At 37.7% G+C, this 26,564-nt stretch overlaps 1 protein-coding gene across 1 annotated transcript in view; it reads right to left on the bottom strand.

The window, feature by feature from the left end:
* Nucleotides 1–560: 560 nt before the first annotated feature.
* IFT80 (intraflagellar transport 80) overlaps nt 561–26,564 on the bottom strand; it is a 142,469-nt gene continuing 116,465 nt past the window's right edge. The window contains 3 exon segments of the mRNA XM_073023483.1: nt 561–2,160; nt 2,162–2,209; nt 17,706–17,829. Of these exon segments, the coding sequence (XP_072879584.1) occupies nt 2,107–2,160; nt 2,162–2,209; nt 17,706–17,829 (226 nt within the window). The 3' untranslated portion in view covers nt 561–2,106.

Raw genomic sequence — 26,564 nt, 5'->3', positions numbered from 1 at the left:
ATCAAACTTAAAGTGGGGTCAAGGGAGCCTCCAAATGTGCAGCCAAGTCAGAAACAAGTGTGAGTAGCCTGGGGACTCCGATTGTGGCTGGAGTCTAAAATAAGGGCAGTCTTAGGCCAGGTGCAGTGGCTCATGCCTATAATCCCAGCACTTGGGGAGACCGAGGAGCACGGATCACTTGAGGTCAGGATTCAGGAGTTTGAGACCAGCCTGGCCAACCTGGTGAAACCCCATCTGTACTAAAAACACAAAAATTAGCTGGGCGTGGTGGTGGGCACTTGTAATCACAGCTACTTAGGAGGCTGAGTCACAAGAATGGCTTGAACCTGGGAGACGGAGGTTGCAATGAGCTGCGATCGGGTCACTGCACTCCAGCCTGGGCGACAGAGTCAGACTCTGTCTCAAAAAAAAAAAAAAATAAATAAATAAAAATAAATAAATAAATAAATAAATAAATAGTAGTATTTTTGGGAACCTTGCCCTTTAACTTGTGGGACCTGTTTCTAACTCCAGGTAGTTAGTGTCAGAATTGGATTGAATTCCAGGATATGAGAGAATCGTTGTTTAGAACACAGACTTTTTATTTTTTGCATTTATTGTGGTAAAATATACATAACACAAAACCCTTTTAACCATTTTTTATTTTTAAACATTTTAAACTTCTCATTGAAATATAACAATATAGGAAACATATAAACAGTACAACTTATGAGTACACTACTCAATCAGATTTCATCTGGATCAAGAACAGAATATTCCAACATTCCGGAAAAGAAAAGAAACATGTTAAAAAGAAAATATTTTTATTTAAAAAACCTAGACATAGTAATTAAAATGGGAGTTAAAAGAGGTAATCCCTCTATCCCTTTGTGTGTATATATATATGTAACATACATAATCCCATATATATGCATCTATACCCACCCTATAATGTACCATTTTCAGAAACCGGTTTATAGAAGACTTTCTAAGGGGTGTTTGTTTTATTGTTTAAAAGATTATGTGGTAATAACTTTGGGATATACTAAATTAACAGTAATCAAACAGGTTTATCACCCAAGGAAATTTTCACAAATTCAGACTTCAGGGCCTATTGCCTGACCATTCTCAAGTCAAGAGAGGAATGAGGAGACTACCTCTTGCCCATTCTAGATATATTTTTGAAATTATGATAAAATATACACAACAAAATTTACAATTTTAACCATTTTTATGGGTACAATTCAGTGGCATTAACATTCACGATGTTGAGCAACCATCATCGCTATCCATTTCCAGAATTTGTTCATCCCAAACAGAAACTATGTACCCGTTAAACAATAACCTCCCCATTTCCTCCTGCCTGCAGTCCCTGGTAACCACTATTCTCCTTTCTGTCTCTATGAACTTGCCTTTGCTGGCACCTCATAAAAGTGGCATCTTATTTGACCTTTTGTATCTGGCTTATTTCCCTTAGCATAGTGTTTTCAAGGTTTATCCTGAGGTAGCATTTATCAGAATTTCATTCCTTCTTAAGGCTAAATAATATTCCATTGCATGTATTATAGCACACTTGTTTATCCATTCATGATAGACACTTGAGTTGTTTCCATCTTTTGCTATTCCAGTAATGCTGCTATGAACTTGGTGTATAAATAGCTGCATTTTATACATTTGTACAAATCCATCCTCATGTATTTTTGTTCTATAAATAAATAAACTTTTGGAGGCACTTTACAATTTAGAGGTCAAATAGAAATTAATGGTAACATACATTTCAAAGAGTCCATTGTTTTATTATCAACATCAATATTTGTTCATGCTGAAGATTTAGGGATGAAGTAATGGGCAAAAAACTGAAATATAATCAACACTACACAGGTATATCTTATGTATATAGTAACATTTTGCTAATTATTGGACTAAAAAATATAAAAGATAGAAATACATCAGTTACTTTGTGTTTCATCTTTCTGAATGTACTTTTACGTTAAATACACAGCAAGTACTTATACTCATTTAAAGATTATGCTTTTTTCTTCAGCAACCAAAACATGCTTACCCTTGGTTAATCAGAATTATTTCAAAAGATAAAACTTCTTAAAGACAAGCATGGCATTTAGGGCTTTAGACCCATACTCTTGCTGGATTGGCTGCTTGATGATTGCTCTCTTTCTTTTGTAATTTCCATCTCAATTTTGGCTTTGATTTTCTCCCAATCTATTTGGAGCTGCAATAGAAAAAAAAAAGAAGAAATATGCTTAGATAGTATAAGACATTTTTGTTTACTCCAAAGTAACCAAGAGTAAATAGATAGAATGTATGACTTCCAAAAGATTAGAGAAAAAGAGAACATCAAAGTTAAGAAGAAGAAATAATGCTTGGCCAGGCATAGTGGCTTACTCCTGTAATCCCAATACTATGGAAGGCTGAGGTGGGTGGATTGCTTGAGTCTAGGAGTTTGACAACATCCTAGGCAACATGGCAATATTCCGACACGGGAAAATAAATACAAAAAATAAAAAAAGTAGCTGGGTGTGGTGCCACACACCTGTAGTCCCAGCTATTAGGGAAGCTGAGGCGGGAGAATCAACTAAGCCCTCGAGGTCAAGGCTACAGTGAGCGGTGATCGCACCATTGCACTCCAGCCTGGGTGACAGAGCAAGGCCCTGTCTCAAAAAAACAAAAACAAATAATGCTCAAAAACCACAAAGTAGTTTTAAGAATAAGACCAAAAAATAAGAATTATATAATAAAAAGCAAAGACTCTCATTGTGATTCAAAAGACCAAAATCTAGTCACAGCTATTTATAAAGATGCATCTAAACAGTCCCATGGAGCCTTAGGATTGTGCACAGGTGCTCAGGGACAAGGTAGGGGATGAGATGGACTGCCGTCTTCCAAACGAGGAAAAAACGGACAGGACTCTGGTTACCAAGCCGTTTTTCAAATAGGTTTCACATCTTATAAACTGAAGTTTCCACCGGAAGCCTAGTTATGAGGAAAGACGGGGATTCCTTAGCTTCCCCTAAGCATATTCTGTGAAAGTGACTCCTTTGCACCAACTCTTAAAGTAAGACATGGTGGTCATTAAGACAATGAGGAAAAGATGTTAGAGAAAGCGAAGGGAAAGCAAGACTGGGAAACACATGAAAAGAATAATTGCAAAATACACACATTTTTATTTGTTTGCTTCCCTTCTATCCGTTATGCAGTCTCCCCTCCCCTAGCCCAGCCCTATTCCTCTCCTAAGTTCATTAGACTTACTAGGAATAGACTCTGCCCCTGAGTTCTATGAGCAACTTGTTTAGGAAAGCACATTCTACCACTTAACAAAGTTTGGAGATCACTAGTTTAGGAATGTTTATCCTTTCTGAGGCAAGATATGGAAAAAATTGGGTCATAGATTAAACTAATTCTGATTTACAGGAAATAAATCCAAACCCCTGAGCCTGAGCCAAAAGTAAAGAGGTTTTCACCTCTGTTTAGGGGAGCTGAATGGAATAAGTAGCATTAAAGAAGACTGAGGGACTCTCAGTCGGCTTGAACAGATTTATCTTAAGTGAGGGGTTAATTTAACTTTAATAGGACTTCGTGCCTCTTTTATCTTATGATTGAGGTTAAAGAAATTATGTATTTTTTTTTAATTCCAATATCCCATATCTGAATTGCTGTGAAGCAATTTGTAAATATTTTGGCTCACCTTTATTTTTTTATTTTTATTTTTTATTATTATACTTTAAGTTCTAGGGTACATGTGCATAACGTGCAGGGTTGTTACATATGTATACTTGTGCCATGTTGGTGTGCTGCACCCATCAACTTGTCAGCACCCATCAACTCGTCATTTACATCAGGTATAACTGCCAATGCAATCCCTCCCCCCTACCCAAAATAGGCCCCAGTGTGTGATGTTCTCCTTCCCGAGTCCAAGTGATCTCATTGTTCGTTTCCCACCTATGAGTGAGAACATGTGATGTTTGGTTTTCTGTTCTTGCGATAGTTTGCTGAGAATGATGGTTTCCAGCTGCATCCATGTCCCTACAAAGGACACAAACTCATCCTTTTTTATGGCTGCATAGTATTCCATGGTGTATATGTGCCACATTTTCTTAATCCAGTCTGTCACTGATGGACATTTGGGTTGATTCCAAGTCTTTGCTATTGTGAATAGTGCCACAATGAACATACGTGTGCATGTGTCTTTATAGCAGCATGATTTATAATCCTATGGGTATATACCCAGTAATGGGACGGCTGGGTCATATGGTACTTCTAGTTCTACATCCTTGAGGAATCGCCATACTGTTTTCCATAATGGTTGAACTAGTTTACAATCCCACCAACAGTGTAAAAGTGTTCCTATTTCTCCACATCCTCTCCAGCACCTGTTGTTTCCTGACTTTTTAATGATTGCCATTCTAACTAGTGTGAGATGGTATCTCATCGTGGTTTTGATTTGCATTTCTCTCATGGCCAGTGATGACGAGCATTTTTTCATGTGTCTGTTGGCTGTATGCATGTCTTCTTTTGAGAAATGTCTGTTCATATCTTGCCCACTTTTTGATGGGGTTGTTTGTTTTTTCCTTGTAAATTTGTTTGAGTTCTTTGTAGGTTCTGGATATTAGCCCTTTGTCAGATGAGTAGATTGCAAAAATTTTCTCCCATTCTGTAGGTTGCCTGTTCACTCTGATGGTAGTTTCTTTTGCTGTGCAGAAGCTCTTTAGTTTAATGAGATCCCATTTGTCAATTTTGGCTTTTGTTGCCGTTGCTTTTGGTGTTTTAGACATGAAGTCCTTGCCCATGCCTATATCCTGAATGGTATTACCTAGGTTTTCTTCTAGAGTTTTTATGGTATTAGGTATAACATTTAAGTCTCTAATCTATCTTGAATTAATTTTCATAGAAGGAGTAAGGAAAGGATCCAGTTTCAGCTTTCTACTTATGGCTAGCCAATTTTCCCAGCACCATTTATTAAATAGGGAATCCTTTCCCCATTTCTTGTTTCTCTCAGGTTTGTTAAAGATCAGATGGCTGTAGATGTTTGGTATTATTTCTGAGGGCTCTGTTCTATTCCATTGGTCTATATCTCTGTTTTGGTACCAGTACCATGCTGTTTTGGTTACTGTAGCCTTGTAGTATAGTTTGAAGTCAGGGAGCGTGATGCCTCCAGCTTTGTTCTTTTGGCTTAGGATTGTCTTGGCAATGTGGGCTCTTTTTTGGTTCCATATGAACTTTAAAGCAGTTTTTTCCAATTCTGTGAAGAAGCTCACTGGTAGCTTGATGGGGATGGCATTGAATCTATAAATTACCTTGGGCAGTATGGCCATTTTCACGATATTGATTCTTCCTATCCATGAGCATGGTATGTTCTTCCATTTGTTTGTGTCCTCTTTGATTTCACTGAGCAGTGGTTTGTAGTTCTCCTTGAAGAGGTCCTTTACATCCCTTGTAAGTTGGATTCCTAGGTATTTTATTCTCTTTGAAGCAATTGTGAATGGAAGTTCATTCCTGATTTGGCTCTCTGTTTGTCTGTTACTGGTGTATAAGAATGCTTGTGATTTTTGCACATTAATTTTGTATCCTGAGACTTTGCCGAAGTTGCTTATCAGCTTAAGGAGATTTTGGGCTGAGATGATGGGGTTTTCTAAATATACAATCATGTCATCTGCAAACAGGGACAATTTGACTTCTTCTTTTCCTAACTGAATACCCTTTATTTCTTTCTCTTGCCTGATTGCCCTAGCCAGAACTTCCAACACTATGTTGAACAGGAGTGGTGAGAGAGGGCATCCCTGTCTTGTGCCAGTTTTCAAAGGGAATGCTTTCAGTTTTTGGCCATTCAGTACGATATTGGCTGTGGGTTTGTCAAAAATATCTCTTATTATTTTGAGATACGTTCCATCAGTACCGAATTTATTGAGAGTTTTTAGCATGAGGGTTGTTGAATTTTGTCAAAGGCCTTTTCTGCATCTATTGACATAATCATGTGGTTTTTGTCTTTGGTTCTGTTTATATGCTGGATTACGCTTATTGATTTGCGTATTTTGAACCAGCCTTGTATCCCAGGGATGAAGCCCACTTGATCATGGTGGACAAGCTTTTTGATGTGCTGCTGGATTCGGTTTGCCAGTATTTTATTGAGGATTTTTGCATCGATGTTCATCAGGGATATTGGTGTAAAATTCTCTTTTTTTGTTGTGTCTCTGCCAGACTTTGGTATCAGGATGATGTTGGCCTCGTAAAATGAGTTAGGGAGGATTCCCTCTTTTTCTATTGATTGGAATAGTTTCAGAAGGAATCGTACCAGCTCCTCTTTGTACCTCTGGTAGAATTCAGCTGTGAATCCATCTGGTCCTGGACTTTTTTCGTTGGTAGGTTATTAATTATTGCCTCAATTTCAAAGCCTGCTATTGGTCTATTCAGGGATTCAACTTCTTCCTGGTTTAGTCTTGGGAGACTGTAAGTGTCCAGGAAATTATCCATTTCTTCTAGATTTTCTAGTTTATTTGCATAGAGGTGTTTATAGTATTATCTTATGGTACTTTGTATTTCTGTGGGGTCGGTGGTGATATCCCCTTTATCATTTTTTATTGCATCTATTTGATTCCTCTCTCTTTTCTTCTTTATTAGTCTTGCTAGTGGTCTATGAATTTTGTTGATCTTTTCAAAAAACCAGCTCCTGGATTCATTGATTTTTTGGAGGGTTTTTTGTGTCTCTATCTCCTTCAGTTCTGCTCTGATCTTAGTTATTTCTTGCCTTCTGCTAGCTTTTGAATGTGTTTGCTCTTGCTTCTCTAGTTCTTTTAATTGTGATGTTAGGGTGTCAATTTTAGATCTTTCCAGCTTTCTCTTGTGGGCATTTAGTGCCATAAATTTCCCTCTATACACTGCTTTAAATGTGTCCCAGAGATTCTGGTATGTTGTATCTTTGTTCTCATTGGTTTCAAAGAACATCTTTATTTCTGCTTTCATTTCATTATGTACCCAGTAGTCATTCAGGAGCAGGTTGTTCAGTTTCCATGTAGTTGAGTGGTTTTGATTCAGTTTCTTAGTCCTGAGTTCTAGTTTGATTGCACTGTGGTCTGAGAGACAGTTTGTTATAATTTCTGTTCTTTTATATTTGCTGAGGAGTGCTTTACTTCCAACTATGTGGTCAATTTTGGAATAAGTGTGATGTGGTGCTGAGAAGAATGTGTATTCTGTTGATTTGGGTTGGAGAGTTCTGTAGGTGTCTATTAGGTCCGCTTGGTGCAGAGTTGAGTTCAATTCCTGGATATCCTTGTTAACTTTCTGTCTCGTTGATCTGTCTAATGTTCACAGTGGGGTGTTAGGCTTAAGTAGGTAAACAAAGCCCCTGGGAAGCTCGAACTGGGTGGAGCCTACTGCAGCTCAAGGAAGCCTGCCTGTCTCTGTAGACTCCACCTCTGGGGACAGGGCACAGCTAAACAACAAAAAAAAGCAGCAGAAACCTCTGCAGACGCAAATTACCCTGTCTGACAGCTTTGAAGAGAGCAGTGGATCTCCCAACACAGAGGTTGAGATCTGAGAACAGACAGACTGCCTGCTCAAGTGGGTCCCTGACCCCTGAGTAGCCTAACTGGGAGACATCCCCCATTAGGGGCAGACCGACACCCTACACCTCACACAGCGGGGTACACCCCTAAGATGAAGCTTCCGAAGCAAGAATCAGACAGGTACACTCGCTGTTCAGCAATATTCTATCTTCTGCAGCCTCCGCTGCTGATACCCAGGCAAACAGGGTCTAGAGTGAACCTCAAGCAATCTCCAACTGACCTACAGCTGAGGGTCTTGACTGTTAGAAGGAAAACTAACAAACAGAAAGGACACCCACACCAAAACCCCATCAGTACGTCACCATCATCAAAGACCAAAGGCAGATAAAACCACAAAGATGGGGAAAAAGCAGGGCAGAAAAGCGGGAAATTCAAAAAATAAGAGTGCATCTCCCTCTCCAAAGGAGCGCAGCTTATCGCCAGCAACAGATCGAAGCTGGACGGAGAATGACTTTGACAAGTTGAGAGAAGAAGGCTTCAGTCCATCAAACTTCTCAGAGCTAAAGTAGGAATTACGTACCCAGCAGAAAGAAACTAAAAATCTTGAAAAAAGAATGGAAGAATGGATAACTAGAATAATCAATGCAGAGAAGGCCATAAACGAACTGACAGAGATAAAAACCATGACACGAGAAATACGTGACAAATGCACAAGCTTCAGTAACCGACTCGATCAACTGGAAGAAACAGTATCAGCGATTGAGGATCAAATGAATGAAACGAAGTGAGAAGAGAAGTCTAAAGAAAAAAGAGGAAAAAGAAATGAACAAAGCCTTCAAGAAGTATGGGATTATGTGAAAAGACCAAATCTACGTCTGATTGGGGTGCCTGAAAGTGAGGGGGAAAATGGAACCAAGTTGGAAAACACTCTTCAGGATATGATCCAGGAGAACTTTCCCAACCTAGTAAGGCAGGCCAACATTCAAACTCAGGAAATACAGAGAACGCCACAAAGATACTCCTCAAGAAGAGCAACTCTAAGGCACATAATTGTCAGATTCACCAAAGTTGAAATGAAGAAAAAACTGTTAAGGGCAGCCAGAGAGAAAGGTCGAGTTACCCACAAAGGGAAGCCCATCAGACTAACAACAGATCTCTAGGCAGAAACTCTACAAGACAGAATAGAGTGCGGGCCAATATTCAATATTCTTGAAGAAAAGAATTTTCAACCCAGAATTTCATATCCAGCCAAACTAAGTTTCATAAGTGAAGGAGAAATAAAATCCTTTACAGATAAGCAAATGCTTAGAGATTTTGTCACCACCAGGCCTGCCTTACAAGAGACCCTGAAGGAAGCACTAAACATGGAAAGGAACAACCGGTACCAGCCATTGCAAAAACATGCCAAAATGTAAAGACTATCAATGCTAGGAAGAAACTGCATCAACTAACGAGCAAAATAACCAATTAATATCATAATGACAGGATCAAGTTCACACATAACAATATTAACCGTAAATGTAAATTGACTAAATGCTCCAATTAAAAGACACAGACTGGCAAACTGGATAAAGAGTCAAGACCCATCAGTGTGCTGTATTCAGGAGACCCATCTCACATGCAGAGACACACATAGGCTCAAAATAAAGGGATGGAGGAAGATCTACCAAGCAAATGGAGAACAAAAAAAAGCAGGGGTTGCAATACTAATCTCTGATAAAACAGACTTTAAACCATCAAAGATCAAAAGAGACAAAGAAGGCCATTACATAATGGTAAAGGGATCAATTCAACAGGAAGAGCCAACTATCCTAAATATATATGCACCCAATACAGAAGCACCCAGATTCATAAAGCAAGTCCTTAGAGACTTACAAAGAGACTTAGACTCCCATACAATAATAATGGGAGGCTCACCTTTATTTAAAAAAACAATGCCATACACTTACGTATAATACATAAAATAGATGGATTAATAAAAGAATTCCTCTTACTCATAGAAGAAAAATGTCTGTGTTAAGATGCAAGTGACAGCTCACTGAAAAGCCAACCAGATGTTAGATTATTTGAAAGACTCATTTTTTCAATCAGGGCAAAATCTGATATTTTTTAAATGGCAAAGCACTCCTTTCTATGTCTAACAAAACAGAGAAGATGAAACTTGATGAATGCTTTGGGTTTCTTCCAGCCTTAAATTGACTTACATACATTTCTCAAATCAATCACAATAAAAACATACATTGATAGTATACTGAACAACTGTTGCTCTGTTGCAAGTAAATTGATGATATCTGTATTAGTTACTTGTTATACTACAAATGAGGGTGTCAGTGGATAGCTGTCCTACTGAAAATAAATGTTTCACTTTCACTTTGGCATTGACCCAGTTTTAAAAAGTGTTCTGCAGATAATTTAGTTCTAGGATTAGAATATTTTTAATAGCAGGTTTTAGATAAGAATGTTCTCTGATAGTTGTCAAGTGATTTCTACACTAAAATCCATCTTCTGCTTGCATAGGGAGTGCCAATATTATCTGGCACTCCTTATTCTACTTACTAGCCAATTCTTACTCACATAGACACAATTTCAAAATCATACCAAAAGGCTCTTCATCCTCTAACACATTTCTCTTCCTCTCAGCTGAAGATCAGCTTCCTACTTTACAGAGAATATAGTGGCCATCAGGTATGAATTCACTTTATTTTCCTTCCTTGCATTCATGAACTTACCTGTGTTTACACCCATCATTATCTTTCTCTTCCGTCTCAGGCCAACCTCTTAACATATGTCCCTGATTCCATTTTCTTTGACTCCTCTAGGACATTTGACTTCAATTATTCCTCACACATTAAGTGTCCTTCTTTTCAATGGCTCGCTCTCATCATCCTTGGCTCTCTATTCTGTCTTCTCCCTGCAAGCTACCATCCCTTACTCTTCTCATTCCTGACTCTCCTTCTCTTCCCAGTCCACTATAATTCTGATCCTGTGACACTTTAGGAACTTTGCACTAAAGCCACCATCAGCTGTTTTCAGTCCCTATCCTATATACCTTCTCTGTATGATTCAATTTTTCATTCAACAAATATTTAGTGCTTAGTATATATCAAGAATTGTCTGACATACAAGGATTCACCAGTGAACAAAAAAATAAAAACCACTGTCTTCATAGAGAGATAATAAACAAAGACAGATAAAAATGGAAGAGGCAGATAATAAATAAAACAAAAAATATATCTAGTATGCCAGAAGCGGTAAAGATTTTGAAAATAGAGAAGGGAGATAGTGAGCACCAGGAATAGAATAGGAGGTTGCAATGTCATCAGTTTACTTGACGGGAGGCCAAGGCAAGAGGATTGCTTGAGCCCAGGAGTTTGAGACCAGCCTGGGCAACATAGTGAGCCCCTGTCTATACAAAAAAATTTAAAAATTAGCTGGGCTTGGTGGCATTCATCTCGAGTCGCATCAACTTAGAGGGCTCAGGTGGGAGGATTGCTTGAGTCTGATATGTTGAGGCTGCAGTGAGCTGTCATTGTGCCACTGCACTCCAGCCTGGGCAACAAAGTGAGACATTGTCTCAAAAAAAAAAAAAAAAAAAGGGGACTTGAGGGAGATGAGTGAGTGAACCCATGTGTATATCTGGGGAAGGGCATGGTGATATGGAGAAATACACGGATGGCCCTGGGATAAGAGCCTTCTCTGGACCTTGCTGACCACTGCTCTTTGAAAAATCTCTCAGACTGTATAATACCACTCTCTTCTGGCTTCTGCTCTCCTTTCTAAATACTGCTTCTTTCTCTTTTTTCCCCTACATTCTGCTCCCTAGACAATGTTGGAGAAGAAATATAATTTCTCCTCAACGCTTGTAAGTTTACTGATGGGACAGACCCCTGTAACAAAAGACAGATTAAAAAGAGAAAAACAAGCCAGTACAATAATATGTGCAGTGTACATCACAGCAGGAAAAATCTCAATGAAAGGTAACTCAAAACAGCGTCTTGGAACTCTGGCTTACATAGCATTTTCAACAAAGAACAATAAATTTTAAAGATGTGACAAGACTGTTTTTAGAGAAGTGAAAGCAGTTTTAGGCTTCCAGAGATTGGAAACCACGGGAAAAAAATATATGGGAAGAAACTAATCAAGTGAAGTTTGTTCTATTTTTGAGACAGGGTCTTGCTCTGTCGCCCAGGCTGGTGTGCAGTGGCCCAAACATGGCTCATTGCAGCCTCGACCTCCTGCTGGGACCACAGGCATATGCTATCACACCTAGCTAATTTTTAAAATTTTTTGAAGAGACAAGGTCTCACTTTGTTACCCAGGCTTGTCCTGAACTCCTGGGCTTGGCTTACGTGATCCTCCTGCCTTGGTCTCCCAAAGTGCTGAGATTACAAGGGTGAGCTACCACGCACAGCCATGCAGTAAGGTTTTTTGGTAGATTTCTCTGGAGTCGTCTCTGAGCTGACAAGAGTTGTCTCTAGTAAAGGAGAATTTATATTCTGTCTGTAGGAGGAAAAGGGGGAGAATAGAGCTCTTCTATTTGCTGCTGCTTAATTGTCTTTAGCTCAAAAATATACATCTCCAAGAGGCATATTTTGGGGTGTCATATTTTGGTTTCCTTCAACAACCTCTTAACTGTTAATATTCACCAGCGTCCAACCAAAGCTTTCTCACACTTTCCCTAAGAAATATCAATTCCTATAGCTTCAACTATACCTAGATGATCAAGGCAATAAAGTTAGTTTTCTAGCCCTTGTTTCTCCCTTGTTAATATCCTTTTGTGTTCATATTTGTATTTCTAATTGCCTTCTAGACACCTCCTTCTGGACACCTAATAGACACTCTAAACACATACAAAACGGTATATTTTCATGTACTCAAACTCAAAGGTCCAAAATGTGTATATTCTTATGTATTCTTTAGATTAATGGCATTCCCATCTATCAGCTGCCCACACTAGAAATGTTGAAGTCATTCTCAAATGCCTTGTCTTACCTCACCAACTCTCCTCCCACCCCCAGCCACAACTGTTCTCTTAATTTTACTTCTAAAATTTTTCTTACATTAATCGTACCCTTTCCATTTCCTAGTGGGATTATTATAGTAACTTCCTAACTATTCTCCTAGTCATCACGCTCTCCTCTAAGCTATCTTTCACGTCTGACGTTATATTTCAAGTCATTCTCTTGATTACAAATCTCCAAGTCTTCTCATTGCTTTCATTACGAAGTCTATTCTCTTAGCTTGGTACTAAGATCTTTCAGTGTCTTTTCCCAACCAGTATTCCAACCACCCAGGGCCCAGAGCAGTCACTCGGGATTCTTCCTCATTCATACAATAACTCATACATTTGCTCTTATTATCATCTCCTTCAACTGACTAGCAAAATCTTAAGATAATTTTGTAAAAACTATTGTTTCCATTTATTTTTAGGAATCTGGATTTTATTTTATTGATTATTTATTTTTATTTTATTATTATTATTTTTTGAGACGGAGTCTCACTCTGTCACCCATACTGGAGTGCAGTGACATGATCTTGGCTCACTGCAACCTCCAAATCCCAGGTTCAAGTGATTCTCCTGCCTCAGTCTCCCAAGTAACTGGGACTACAGGTGCATGCCACTACACCTGCTAATTTTTTGTATTTTTAGTAGAGATGGGGTTTCACTGTGTTAGGATGGTCTCGATCTCCTGACCTCATGATCTGCCCACCTCAGCCTCCCAAAGTGCTGGGATTACAGGTGTGAGTCACCGTGTCCAGCCTATTTATTTTTAGTAAAGACAAGGTCTCACTATATTGCCCAGGCTGGTCTTGAACTCCTGGGCTCAAGTGATCTTCCCACCTCAGCCTCCCAAACTGTTGGGATTACAGGCGTGAGCCACTGTGCGCAGCCAGGAATCAGGATTTTATTTTTCGGGAGATGGAGTCTTGCTCTGTTGCCCAGGTTGGAGTGCAGTGGCATGACCTTGGCTCACTGAAACCTCTGCCTCCTGGGCTCAAGTGATTCTCCCACCTAAGTTTCCAGAGTAGCTGGAACTACAGGTGCATGCCACCATGCCCAGTTAATTTTATTTTTATTTTTATTTTATTTTATTAATTTATTTATTTTTTGTAGAGACAAGATTTTGCCATGTCACCCAGGCTGGTCTCCAAACTTTTAGACTCAACCAATCCTCCCACCTCAGCCTCCCAAAGTGTTGGGATTACAGGCATGAGACACTGTGCCTGGCCAGAGATCAGCATTTTATTTTATTTTATTTTGAGGTGGAGTCTCACTCTGTGGCCCAGGTTGGAGTGCAGTGGTGCAACCTCAGCTAACTGCAACCTCTGCCTCCTGGGCTCAAGTGATTCTCCCACCTAAGCTTCCAGAGTGGCTGGAACTATAGGTGCACAACACCATGCCCAGCTAACTTTTTTTTTTTTTTTTTTTGGTAGAGACAGGGTTTTGCCATGTTGCCCAGGCTGGTCTCCAAACTCTGAGACTCAAACAATCCTCCCATCTCGGCCTCCCAAAGTGCTGGGATTATGGGCATAAGCCACTGCGCCTGGCCGAATCAGGATTTTAGAAGGGAAAAGGGATCATGCTATTTACCTCCAATGGCTTCTCTTTATTTAATTTGCCCTATGAAACCCTAAAGTCAACCCCTCCATTACTTTTACTCTTTCCTACTTCAAAGCCTTCCCTCTGCCTGGAACTTGTAATCCTCATCTCCCACCCAACCTCTACCCTGCAGTGAGCTTCTACTATTCATCCTCTAGGGCTGAGTTCAAATATCATATGCTTTGCTAGAAAAGTCTCTGCTGATTGCCTCACTCTAGGTCAGGACTCCCATTCATAAAGTCTTAGAGCACCACATACATCTCCTTCAAGGCAATTACCACAATTGAAATGAACAATTACCTATATGACTGTCACCTCCATTTGAATATAAACTTCATAAAGCCAGGGCCAGTGTCTGTCACATTTACTATTATATCCCAAGCACTAAGGAGAAAACATTGTCTGCAGGAGGCACTCAATAAATACTGAATAAATAAAAGGTAAATAATTACCCAGCAAATCAGTAATCAGCTAACAACTCCTCACTATTAGCAATTCCTCCAAAGTTAAACCTGTAAAGCAGCTTTTCGGTAGTAGCTAAGCCTAAAGTGGTTTGTCCTAAGTAGAGTGTTGACTCAGATCTTCAAAATTCTAAACTTTCTGAAATCCTGCTCATGAGTTTGATTTCTTTCACTCTTTTTCTTTTTCCTAGCAAAATGTTTGAAGTATTTCTCAGATCTACTTTTCTTCCTGAGCAGAGTATATATTTAGTATAATAAATGTATACTTTGAGTGGATTTAATTTGCTAGATTTATAATTTGTCTTATAAATATTTACAGAACACTATTGTAGACCAAGTACAATGACTCTAAATATCAGGGTTCTTGGAAAACAGTACTCCTTGTAAGAATCCCAGATTGCCATATTTTAAACTAGAAATGGCCAAATAACATTTCACGGCTCATAAACTAAGTGTCTATCAAACTTCTCACTTCTTCCCATATGGTAGATTCCATTCATTTCTAAATTTCCAGATGGCATGCATTGTGAGCCCACCAAAATCACCAGATATCTAGAATAAATTTCTCAATGTTATTTTTAAGTGACCCTTTTCTATTTAACTCTTAGTTCTGAAATAAAGGGTTTATATAATCGTACGTCTGGCAAAGATAAATATGGATGTATATTATGACTAGATTATAGACCTAAATGAAACCAAAAGATCAGCAAGTAATGCAGATATCCCCAAGAGCTATTCTCCTAGGGTTACATTTTATTTCACTGGTATGAAATTTTTAAGAAAAAAAATATTTTTCATCGTAAAATACTGCTTTATGATTTTTAGTTAACTCCAAATGATATTTATGAAGAAAAGTAGGAAACTAGAACATAGTACCCTAGGGAGTCAAAGTAACCTACAAAGTTTCTGGATGAAAAAAACCCCTAAAATACCTAAGAAAGCCATGTTGTTCTGGTACTCTTATGATTAAAGTATTATATTTTGGTAATAGTTGAATATATGTATAATGAAAAAGATTATAAGGATGTTGAGAAGTTTTTGCTATCTAAAATATAATTTCCTTTATAGTAAGGACTTTCTTTTCTTTCTCTTCCCTCCTTCCCTCCCTCCCTTCCTTCTTTCTCTCTCTCTCCTTTCTTTCATTCTGACAGGATCTCACTCTGTCACCTAGGCTGGAGTGTAGTGACATGATCTCAACTCACTCCACCTTTGACCTCCCAGGCTCAGGTGATCCTCCTACCTCAGCCTCCCAAGTAGCTGGGACTACAAGCATAAGCCACCATGTCCAGCTAATTTTTAAATTTTTTGTACAGGTGGGATCTCACTATGTTGCCTAAGTTGGTCTCAAACTCCTGGGCTCCAGTGATCCTACTGCCTCAGCCTCACAAAGTGTTGGGATTATAGGCTTGAGCCACCACACCTGATCAGAACTATATTTCTTATGTTCTCAAAAGTATCAAATGTGAATATTGAAAAAATATTGATGATGATGAGGAGGAAAAAGCAGAGTAGCTTAATCTGCTTTAAAATTACACAATAAACAAGGTGGGTGCTTAGTTTTAACATATGGCCATATTTTCAAAACTGTGACACAAAGATCAGATCTCCTTATCTTTGTGTCACAGTTCTTTGGGTTGCTTAGCACTGTTTTGGTGGTGGTTGCTGTCATGTACTATGAATCAGAGTGTAGCCCCAGAGATCCCAGGGATGCTGTGTTTGTCCTAATAGTACAGTATGCCCAGACTCCCAGGATTCACTTCAGTACTAAACAGGTTCAAAATGAAATCAAAAAAAGGTTTGTGGATCTTCTATAAAACATATCTCCTTTCTACCATGAAATCCACAACTTGTAGCTATCCTGGATCTAGATGTTGAAGTTGCACTGCTAAACTCTAAGAATGGTCTTAAAGGTCTCACTAACATGAAAATTGTTCTGAAGTGCAAAAATGTAGATCAAGACACTACATATTATAAATACAGTAAGTAGATAATGTTGGCTTTAATAGAAATTGTGGGTGCCTTCTCTCTACCTTCTCTCCTCTTCCTGAGGCTCCTCTAACCCAGTCTGCCCCTAGGATCAATCGGAACATTCCATTTTATTCTATACCAAGAAAGTGTGTTCCCACATAATCTATTAGCTCCACAGAGACACAAGACGCTGTATCTGATTTTAACCCCTAGCATAGTGTCTAGGCCAGAGTGAGACATCATAAATAATTTTTGAATAAATGAATGAATGAAAGGCTAAAGTGGTTCACAGAACTGAAAGAAAGGTCAGCCCTATCTTGTAATCATAGCTTTTAGGAGTCAAGTCTCTTGGATCTATATGGTTAGTGACATGAGCTCTGTTTCTGCTGTCTGAGCCTAAAATAATCTCGGTAAGTGGCTACAATCAGTTATGCTCTAGGCAATGGGGCAAACTCATTCTGGGTCTCCTTGTGGGCTGATCTATACTGGAATGACTTCCTTCTTTTTGTTTTTATCTATTTATTTAGAGGAAGAGTCTTACTATGTTGCCCAGGCTGGCCTTGAACTCTTGGGCTCAAGTAATCCTCCTGCCTCAGCCTCCCAAGTAGCTGAGACTACAGGCATGCACCACTGCATCCCAGAATTACTTTCTTCTAATTAGAGTAATAAAATCTGAGATGCTGGTAGGAGCCTGGGAGGCAAAGGCTGAGTCTTCTTTGGTTCTAGGTAGTGAAATCTACCTAGGCTAGGCACTTCTAGGAGGTGCAACCTAGCTCTCTAAAACGGAGTGACCAACTATGCATTTTCTGGTCAGTGCCCTCTGTGCATACATATTTCCCCTGCAGTAGAAGAGGCAGCTGGTGGCAGGTAAAATTTAAGAGTTAGAAGCTTTTATTCCACCCATCTATATTATTTATCGAAAAATATCAAATAGCACCCAACCTTAGAACAAATGGAATATTATGATGACAGACTTGAGTTAATCAAAACATGCCTGCAAGATTCCAGAAAAAATTTTAGTACTAGAATTACATAGTCAAAATAATATGTCATAAGGCAAAAAGTAATTCTTTTAGAGGTTAAAAGATTCAAAATTTGAATCATTCACATTTTGTCTCATTAGGTTGAATATGACATATAAAGTGTATGTATTATTATACAAAATTGTGAAATACTTACGCCTTCTGCATAATGCAAGTATCGTTTATTAGTTTCCTGTTTACCAAATGTCTCCAGAAACTTTTGACGGTAAGCAAGAACTGTATCAACATGTGTTTTGTATTTTACAGCCAATTCCAGTGCCCTATAATGAGAAATAAAACAGATTATTAACATTGTTTGTGTCAGACTCCATGAGTAGTAGAGTTCTGGAGTTGGGGGTAAGACAAATGGCTCTTCCCTCTGTTTATTCCACAATACGAAATGCCATTTTCTACCTCATCAACCTTGCAAATTCCTACTGATATACTTCAGGGACCAGATCAAACGAGGCCTCTTCTCCCTGACCAGCTCCTCTTGTAGAAATAAATGACTATTATCTTATCTATGCTTCATACCATTTATATATATATATACTATTATTACAGCATGCTTATAGTACAATTGTTATGAGTCTGTTTTCTCCACTAGGTAATACACTTCTTGAAGGGAGATATTTCTCTTTGGTGAGTACTACAGAGTATATATGTGGTAAATATTCATTGAAAATACTTTTGAGGCTGGGTACAGTGGTTCATGTCTGTAATCCCAGCACTTTGGGAGGCCAAGGTGGGTGGATCACTTGAGGCCAGGAGTTCAAGACTAGCCTGGCCAATATGATGAAACCCTGTCTCTACTAGAAATACAAAAATTAGCTGGGCGTGGTGGCACATGCCTGTAATCCCAGTTACTTGGGAGGCTGAGGCTGGAGAATCACTTGAACCTGGGAGGTGGAAGTCACAGTGAGCTGAGATCATGCCACTGCACTCTAACCTGGGTGACAGAGCAAGACTCCAAAAAAAAAAAAAAAAGAAAATTTTTTGAAATCATCCTGTAATTCAAGTGAATGAACTTCCCCACAATGTAAGTGGTCCCATTATTTTGATCATTTTCATAAGTCTATACAGAGTTTATAAAATTTAAAAACTGGTATCTTTACATTATTATAATAGCAAATTAAAAATCTTATGAAAATAATAAATTGAGGCTAAGAAGTCTGACAAAATGCCTTTTGCCATCTGAGTCTCAGGAAAAGCTGACAGTCATTTAAGTTTTATAATTCAATCAATATTTATACAAGTTATTTTTAAAGTAATATTTTGTTTAAATGGTAGATGAGAACTAAATAAATTGCTGAAAACAGTGGTATAAACTAACGACATAAAATATATACACCGACGATAATTTGCAGGAAAACAAAAAGATTAATCTTCAGTTCCAGGCTTACTTTTACATGTGGGTTTTGGACAGCACCTCAGCCACTGCAATCCTGTGCATAACTCATATTAGTTGAGTCGGGAACAATTCAGGGGACGACAGTTCTCTTACACTGTTCACTGTCATCTTGTTTCAAAATAAGATAACAGTCATCATAATTGTCAAAAGCACATTATTTCTCAAGTTCTCTTTCTTTCTAATATGACATATGACTTCTGAATATTCCAGTCAGGATTTATCAGAGCCAACTATTATAAATCTCTTGTTTTAGCAAAGCTGACTACTGATTAGATTTTTTGCAACTAGACTCTTCAGTAGGAAAATCTGGTTCATTTTCAGCATGCTTTGGTTTGGCTTACTATTTTTTTTTTTTTTTTTTTGAGATGGAGTCTCATTCTGCCACCCAGGCTGGAGTGCAGTGGCATGATTTTGGCTCACTGTAACCTCTGTCGCCAGGGTTCAAGCAATTCTCCTGCCTCAGCCTCCCAAGTAGCTGGAAATACAGGCATCTGCCACCATACCAAATTAATTTTTGTATTTTTAGTAGAGACGGGGTTTCACCACGTTGGCCAGGCTGGTCTTGAACTCCTGACCTCAAGTGATCTAACTGCATTGGTCTCCCAAAGTGCTGGGATTACAGCCATGAGCCACCATGCCTGGCTTGGTTTGCCTTACTATTGATCAAACTAAATAGTCACTTTAAAAAGTATTTTAGACACGGTGTATGTATTGATTGACAACTGATAGACTTTTGAGAGATATTAAACACTTAACATGAAAAAATTATGAGTGTAAGTTATATATAATACAAATGGTAATGCCAAAATTAGGCAAAATGATTTCTTATATATATATTGACATAATATATTGTGAAATCCAAGGGTCAGTATTTGCTACCATCACACATTCTCACAAAGTTCCCTCATTCCTCTGTGACCTTAAGTCTTTCAGAAAAAAAAAAAAAAACAAAAAAAAAAACAGGCAGAAAAGAATGTAAAATTACTAGAATATAGAGGGGAAAAGTGGAAGATAAAGAAGGCAAAAAGCAATTCACAGAGGCTCAAAAAAGGAGAAACGGAAGTAAAGATGCTTCAGTTCTGCTAACCCTCTCCCATTTAAACCCCCATGTACATCCCTAAGGCTCTGATTCCAGTGGTGTATGTGTGAGTGGAGACTGGTGAGCTACTTTTTTGTCACCTTAGAAGCTCCATCTCCCATTCTTTCTTTATGATTGTACATGATGAGGGAAGGAGATCTTGATTGTGCAAAACTGAAAGTATTCTCAGTGGGGAGTACATAAAAGCATCCATTCTGGGTTGGAGCTTTTCCAAAATTTCGAAAGAGATACTATGGTATGAAACATCAATACATTTAATTATGTAGAAAGAATAGAATATGATGTTTAATCCTGCATTTAGATGTTAGGTCCTAAGAATTATCTATCATTGTCATTATTATTATTATAATAAAATATGTATCAATTGATTGAATAGCAATGGCTAAGGGTAAACATTCAAATGATATGTGCTATTTTAAATGTTCTCTAAAAGCACATACTGGGTAAAAAAATGTTTCTTCTCCACACTTAGGAGGGAACTTACTCCAAATTATATAAGGGTTTTGGGAACAGTATGTCTCTAATTTTAAAATGGTTATTTGGCAACCAAACAAATGTGACATTAGATTCTAAGGCTGGAATAAATCCATGTATTTTAAATAGAAGGAAGTTATATAAAAAGATGTTATAACTTCAAAATATGATTTTGCATAACTTGAATGAAGCAAAATCACTTTGTATAACTAGTAGATTAGAAATTATTTTTATTAATATGCACGTAAAGGATCATAAAGGATTAATATGCATATTTGGAGTTTCTAGTTCTACCTCTCTCAACTTCAGTTTTTGAGAACAGACTACTACGAAATGTCCAAAGTGGACAGCAAACAGATAACTTGCTTACCTATAACTCTTCAAGAGCTGTACCTTATTAGGTTGCAGGCAATTTTCAAATTCAAATATGAAAGACAGAAACATAAACCAGCAAGACTATGCTTCTCAAGTGGAATATCACATATGAACAAAACAAAATCTGTTCCCTTCTAGAGGATTAAACAAATATAGAAATTCAGGGATATTAAAAACAATCTAATGTATTTAGCATCTAACAAGTTCTATCCTTCTGGAATGATAGAATATCACCATTTTGTAAGCTCAAATTAATACATTTGGGCAATGATCATCAATGGCTACTAACATCACAAAAAATACCATGAAAAACCACTACAGCCAGTCATTACAAAAACATAACACTACTATAATGAAGTCTTACCAAAAAACAAACAAACAAACAAACAAACAAACAAACCTAAATCTAATCAAGTTCCTATATTCAACAACCAATATGCAACTAATTCAGGGGACAGAAGACTATGTTAAAGTATACCACAAAGATGCAATCTTTGTCCAAAGATCCAATAATGTCCACACTATGATAAATTCTATAGGTCCAGTTTCTTCAATGGGAAAATTGCAAGAAAACACAAAAAAGAATAGGAGAAGCTGTAGATTAAAATAAATTTAAGAACATATCAACCAATCACGATGTGTGGATCTTTACTGAATTCTATTTCAAACAAACCATAAAACAAAACAAAGTACTTATGAGTGAAACAGAGAAATAAGAACATGGAATATAATTACTGCCAACTTTTTAGGGTATGACCACAATATTGTGGTTATGTTAAAAAAAATTTAGAGATACATACTGAAATATTTACAGAAAAAATGAGATGACTGGGGTCCGCTTTAAAATAAATGGTAGGGTAAGGGTAGAAATTGTTCACAAATTGATCATTGTTGGGGTGAATGATGGGTACATTCAGATTCATTATACTATTCTCTCTACTTTTGTATGTGTTTGAAATTTTCCATAATGAACAATTTTTTTTTAAATTCTATCTTTTTCATCCCTTCTGATTTCTACTGCTAAATTCTCTTCTTAAAGCACACCCTTAAATATTGGTATTCAGCAGATATCTGCTTGCTGCTCTCTTTTCTTAAGTTTTCGTGATTAACCTTAGCCATACTCATGGCCTCAACTACTATCTGTAGGCTGATAATTCCTTTACTGGCTTTCCCTCAATGTCTAGGTTCTCTCGTGAACATTAAACTTGTATATCCCACTCCCTACTGGGTCTTATGCTTATGAACTGGATGTAGAAAGTCAATTAAAGGTAAACAAATTCAAATTGTTACACAGCTTAACCATTACCTTATACTCCCTACAAAAAAATCTAGTACAGTTCTTTACTATACACATATTCAATGTGGGCCTTCCCTGTACCTAAGGCACGCAAACAAATTCAAGCCCTGTGCATAGGTTATATGTAAGTACTACGCCATCTTATATAAAGAACTTGAGCATTCCAGATTTTGGTATCCTGGGGGTCCTGGAACCAATCCTTACCCATCTCATAGATACCACGGGATTACACTCAATTATCTGTTGAATGAATGAATGAATGTGCAGTTGGAACAAATACTCCAAATTGTTTCAGAAATATCTGTAGAACTTAGAAATGAAAATAATATATAAGTTTCCTGAGAGTTTCTTAGCAGCTATAATTACTTTTGCTGAATATTTGCAGTCTCTTCTTATCCAATCTTGATATTTATGCTAAAAGCAATGGGAAACTATGAATTTCACTGAAGTGGGTTTCATTGAAGTGAATCAGAGGTCAAGAGTGATATGATCAGATTTCCATTGTGAAAAGATCACTATGACTGCAGAGTGAATAATGGGTAGAAAAGAGACAGAGCAGATATAGGGAGATCAGTGATGACATTAAGTGGAAAAACTTGAATCAACTTACATAATGGTAGTGAAGTGGATGAGTGGATGAGTATTAGAGGTATTTGGGAGGGAAGTGGTTGATAATAGGGAGGGGGAAGGTGAGGAAAATGTCAAAAGTAACTTCTAGATTTCCAGCTTTGTACAGCTGAAAGAATGATAAGATAGATTAGACTGGAAGAAGACCAGGTTTATGAGGGAATAAACATAAATTTGAGCTAAAAAATGTGAGATATCTAATGGAAATGTTAAGTAGGCAGTTGGAGAACTGATTCTGGAAGCAAATATGGGCAGAACAGAAGGCTAGATGAGAGATGCATATTTTGGAGTCTTAAGTGTATAGATAGTGTAGTGTATAAATAATGGTCAGAATCCAGGAACAATGCTCTGGGATCTTTATCATCTTATCGGGTAGACTCAGAGATCTCTACCAGCACCTGACCAACCCACTGGCTTACAGTTAGCTAAAAACAAGAAACACAGGAAAAGGAGATGCCAGGAGATAAGAGGAACGCAGGAGCACCCAGAATTCATTCTCTTTCCTCATTATATCTTCTTTGATCCTCTTCTTTTCCCTCTCCCTGAGATCTAATAATCTCAAGTCAAGGTCACTTATGAGAATTGGAAGGTGAAGGGGGGGCACGTGGGGAACAAGATATAAGGATAGCAGGGAAAGTTTGAGGTCTTATCAAAAAATAAGTAGAGACACATGATATAAGCCTTAAATGACTGGAGATTTTATAAGATAGGGAAGTAAAGATGAGGGAGGCAAAAAGGACACCAACTCCACTCACACTGGATCCTAAGGAATGTAGAGTGGAGAGAATAAATTGACTCCATTTGAGAGGACTGGTAGAGAAGTCGTGTTCTCTTCTCTACCTTCTCTTTTATATAAAGGTAGGTTCCATTTGGGTCAAGGAGGTACAAGAAATGTTCAGAAGGTTATATTATAGGCCAACAGAGGCAAATTTCCTCACTTTGTTCTATGATACCTACTCACTTACTGCACGTATCTACACCCAATAAATGTTTGAAGAGGAGGAATGCTGCAAAATGATGAAGGGTATTGCCTAGAGAGTAAGAGCATGAATATTAACTACCTACTATGTACAGATAATGTGAAATGTTTCTGCTCTTCAGGAAGCATATAATCTGTAAGGGGAAAGACGATTTAATATCTGCAAAGATAAATAAAGAGATAAATAGTAATCCAGTAAAAACAACATAAGCATGGCCGGGCACAGTGGCTCACGCCTGTAATCCCTTTGCTTTGGGAGGCCAAGGCAGGCAGATTGCTTGAGGTCAGGAGTGTGAGACCAGCCTGGCCAACATGGTGAAAGCCCATCTCTACAAGTACAAAAATTAGCCTGTAATCCCAGCTACTTGGGTGGCTGAAGTAGGAGAATCACTTAAACCCAGGAGGCAGAAGTTGCAGTGAGCTGAGATTGCACCACCGCACTCCAGCTTGGGTGACAGAGAGAGACTCCATCTCAAAAAAAAACAAAACAAAACAACATATGCAATGGTACCAGCCATAGATAATTGATTGCTTGGTGATAAACTGAGCTCTTCTTTGATATTAGACAACTTGGGGGTTCAAATCCTAGATTTTGTGCTTATTTATAAGTAAACCTCAATCTCCTAAATTATAAAACGGGGCTGGTAATATCTAAACTTCTGGAGTTGCTGAGATCACCTAACGACATGATATATAAAAAAAAAAAAAAAAGAAAGAAAGTGTCTAGCACAATTAATTCCTAGCACATCATAACCACTCAATAAGTGGAGGTCAGTGTGAAGAAGTACTATTTCAACCTCTGTATGTTCCCACTAAACATTAATATGTGGGTCATTTTTGATTCTTTAGATGGAAGTTTTTTTGTAGAATTGATGTACTGAACCACATCAATCTAAAAGGAGGAATGCTGCAAAATGATTATTAATGGTCACCAAGCAGTTAATTATGTACTGCTGGTACCATTGTTTATATTTTTTTACTGGATTACTGTTTCTCTCTCTAATTATTTATATTTGCAGATATTTATGTTTCCCCTTACAGATTATATGCTTCCTGAACAGCAGAAACATTTTACATTACTTTCACATAGTAGGTAGTTAATATTCATTCTATGTGCAATACTCTTCATCATTCTGACATTTGACTATTATTAATGACAATAAAATGGAATTCCTAATTAGGTTATAAGTTTTTTAAGATAAAGACCATTATCTTAAATTTTTTAAATTAAATTGTACAGTATTCAGAATACTATAGCAAGAGCAGTGTCTATGATTTCAACATATTTTTTCAAAAACACTGGTCAAAAGAATGCTATAAACACAATTCTTCCCCATTTCTCATAGAACTCTGTTAGCTTGGTAATGATACATACAATTTTCTGTAAGTTATTTAACATAAAATTTTTAAAATATTCATACTTTCTAAACTAGTTACCTTAAACTTTATGAATTATGAATAAATTCAGGACAAAGATAATGGCCTATTTATTTATTTATTTATTTAGACGGAGCCTCGGTCTGGTTGCACAGGTTGGAACTCCAGGTTCAAGCAATTCTCCTGCCTCAGCCTTCTGAGTAGCTGGGATTACAAGCATGCGCCACCGTGCCCGGCTGCTTTTTTTGGTATTTTTAGTAGAGATGGGGTTTCACCATATTGGCCAGGCTGGTGTCAAACTCCTGACCTTGTGATCTGTCTGCCTCAGCCTCCCAAAGTGTTGGGATTACAAGTGTGTAAGCCACTGCACCCCACAGCCTATTTATTTTTGTAGAACTAAAAACATCTTTCATGATCCTTTGTACAGCTAAACAATGACAATGAATTTGTGTTAATAAAAGACAAAAACAGAGTAGCTAAATTACATGAATAGTATAGATCATTAGGCAGAAATTAAATAAGGAGACTACAGTATGTCAATCATAAAATAAACCATCTGCCATTTTTGTTACTTTCAGTCAAGGGAAAGACAGAGATAAAATATTTATAGAAATTCTAGTCTAAGGAAGTTTAAGTAAAGGGCCTTGTAATTGACAGATACAGGGGTTGTTTTTCACCCAGGCAGAAACAAAGATCATGAAAGACATTTCAAACCTGGAAAAATGCGTCAATTCCATAACACAGTAACTTCAGGAGTATATAAAAACTATAGTTTTGTTCACTGAGAGACATGTACCTGAGAGAATGAGTGGGAGGAACCTCTTATGTCACAGAGAAGAGCAGCATGCCACTTTGCCTCAGAAAGCAATCTGTCTGAGAGCCAAATGTAAGGAATCACCAATCCTTTCCTCTTTCTTCCCTAGCACTATATATCTCTCTTGGTTCTTCTTTTTTCTGCCTGTCTGGCTGCTTTATGGAATAACGTTTGGTGTCTTTCTTTTCTTTCATCCATCTCATAATGTAGTGGATGTCTTTTCATTCCACACATTCCCCAGACAATTGCATCCATTTCTCTGGCTTCAACTACTATCCATTTGCTAATGACTCCTAAAACTAAACCTCTAGCTCAGATCTTTCTTATGAGCTCCAGGTCCATTTAATCAACAATTATATCTCTTTGCGAGTATTTCAAATTCAACTTGGCTAAAATGAAACTCACTATCTTCTCTACCAAATCTGCAAATGGTATGGTATCATGATCTTTCCAGTTACTAAAACCAAAAATTTAGGAAACATCCTAGCCTCTCCTTCTTCACACCCCAACTTTTAATCAGTCAAAAGTTCAGAGAAGAAATAAATTGCAAACTATTCACAAAT

This window comes from Chlorocebus sabaeus, chromosome 15 (genome assembly GCF_047675955.1).
Source record: "Chlorocebus sabaeus isolate Y175 chromosome 15, mChlSab1.0.hap1, whole genome shotgun sequence".
In the NCBI taxonomy this organism is placed as follows: Eukaryota; Metazoa; Chordata; class Mammalia; order Primates; family Cercopithecidae; genus Chlorocebus; species Chlorocebus sabaeus.
Note: the sequence above shows the minus strand (reverse complement) of the source record. Positions and strands in the feature narration are given on the sequence as shown.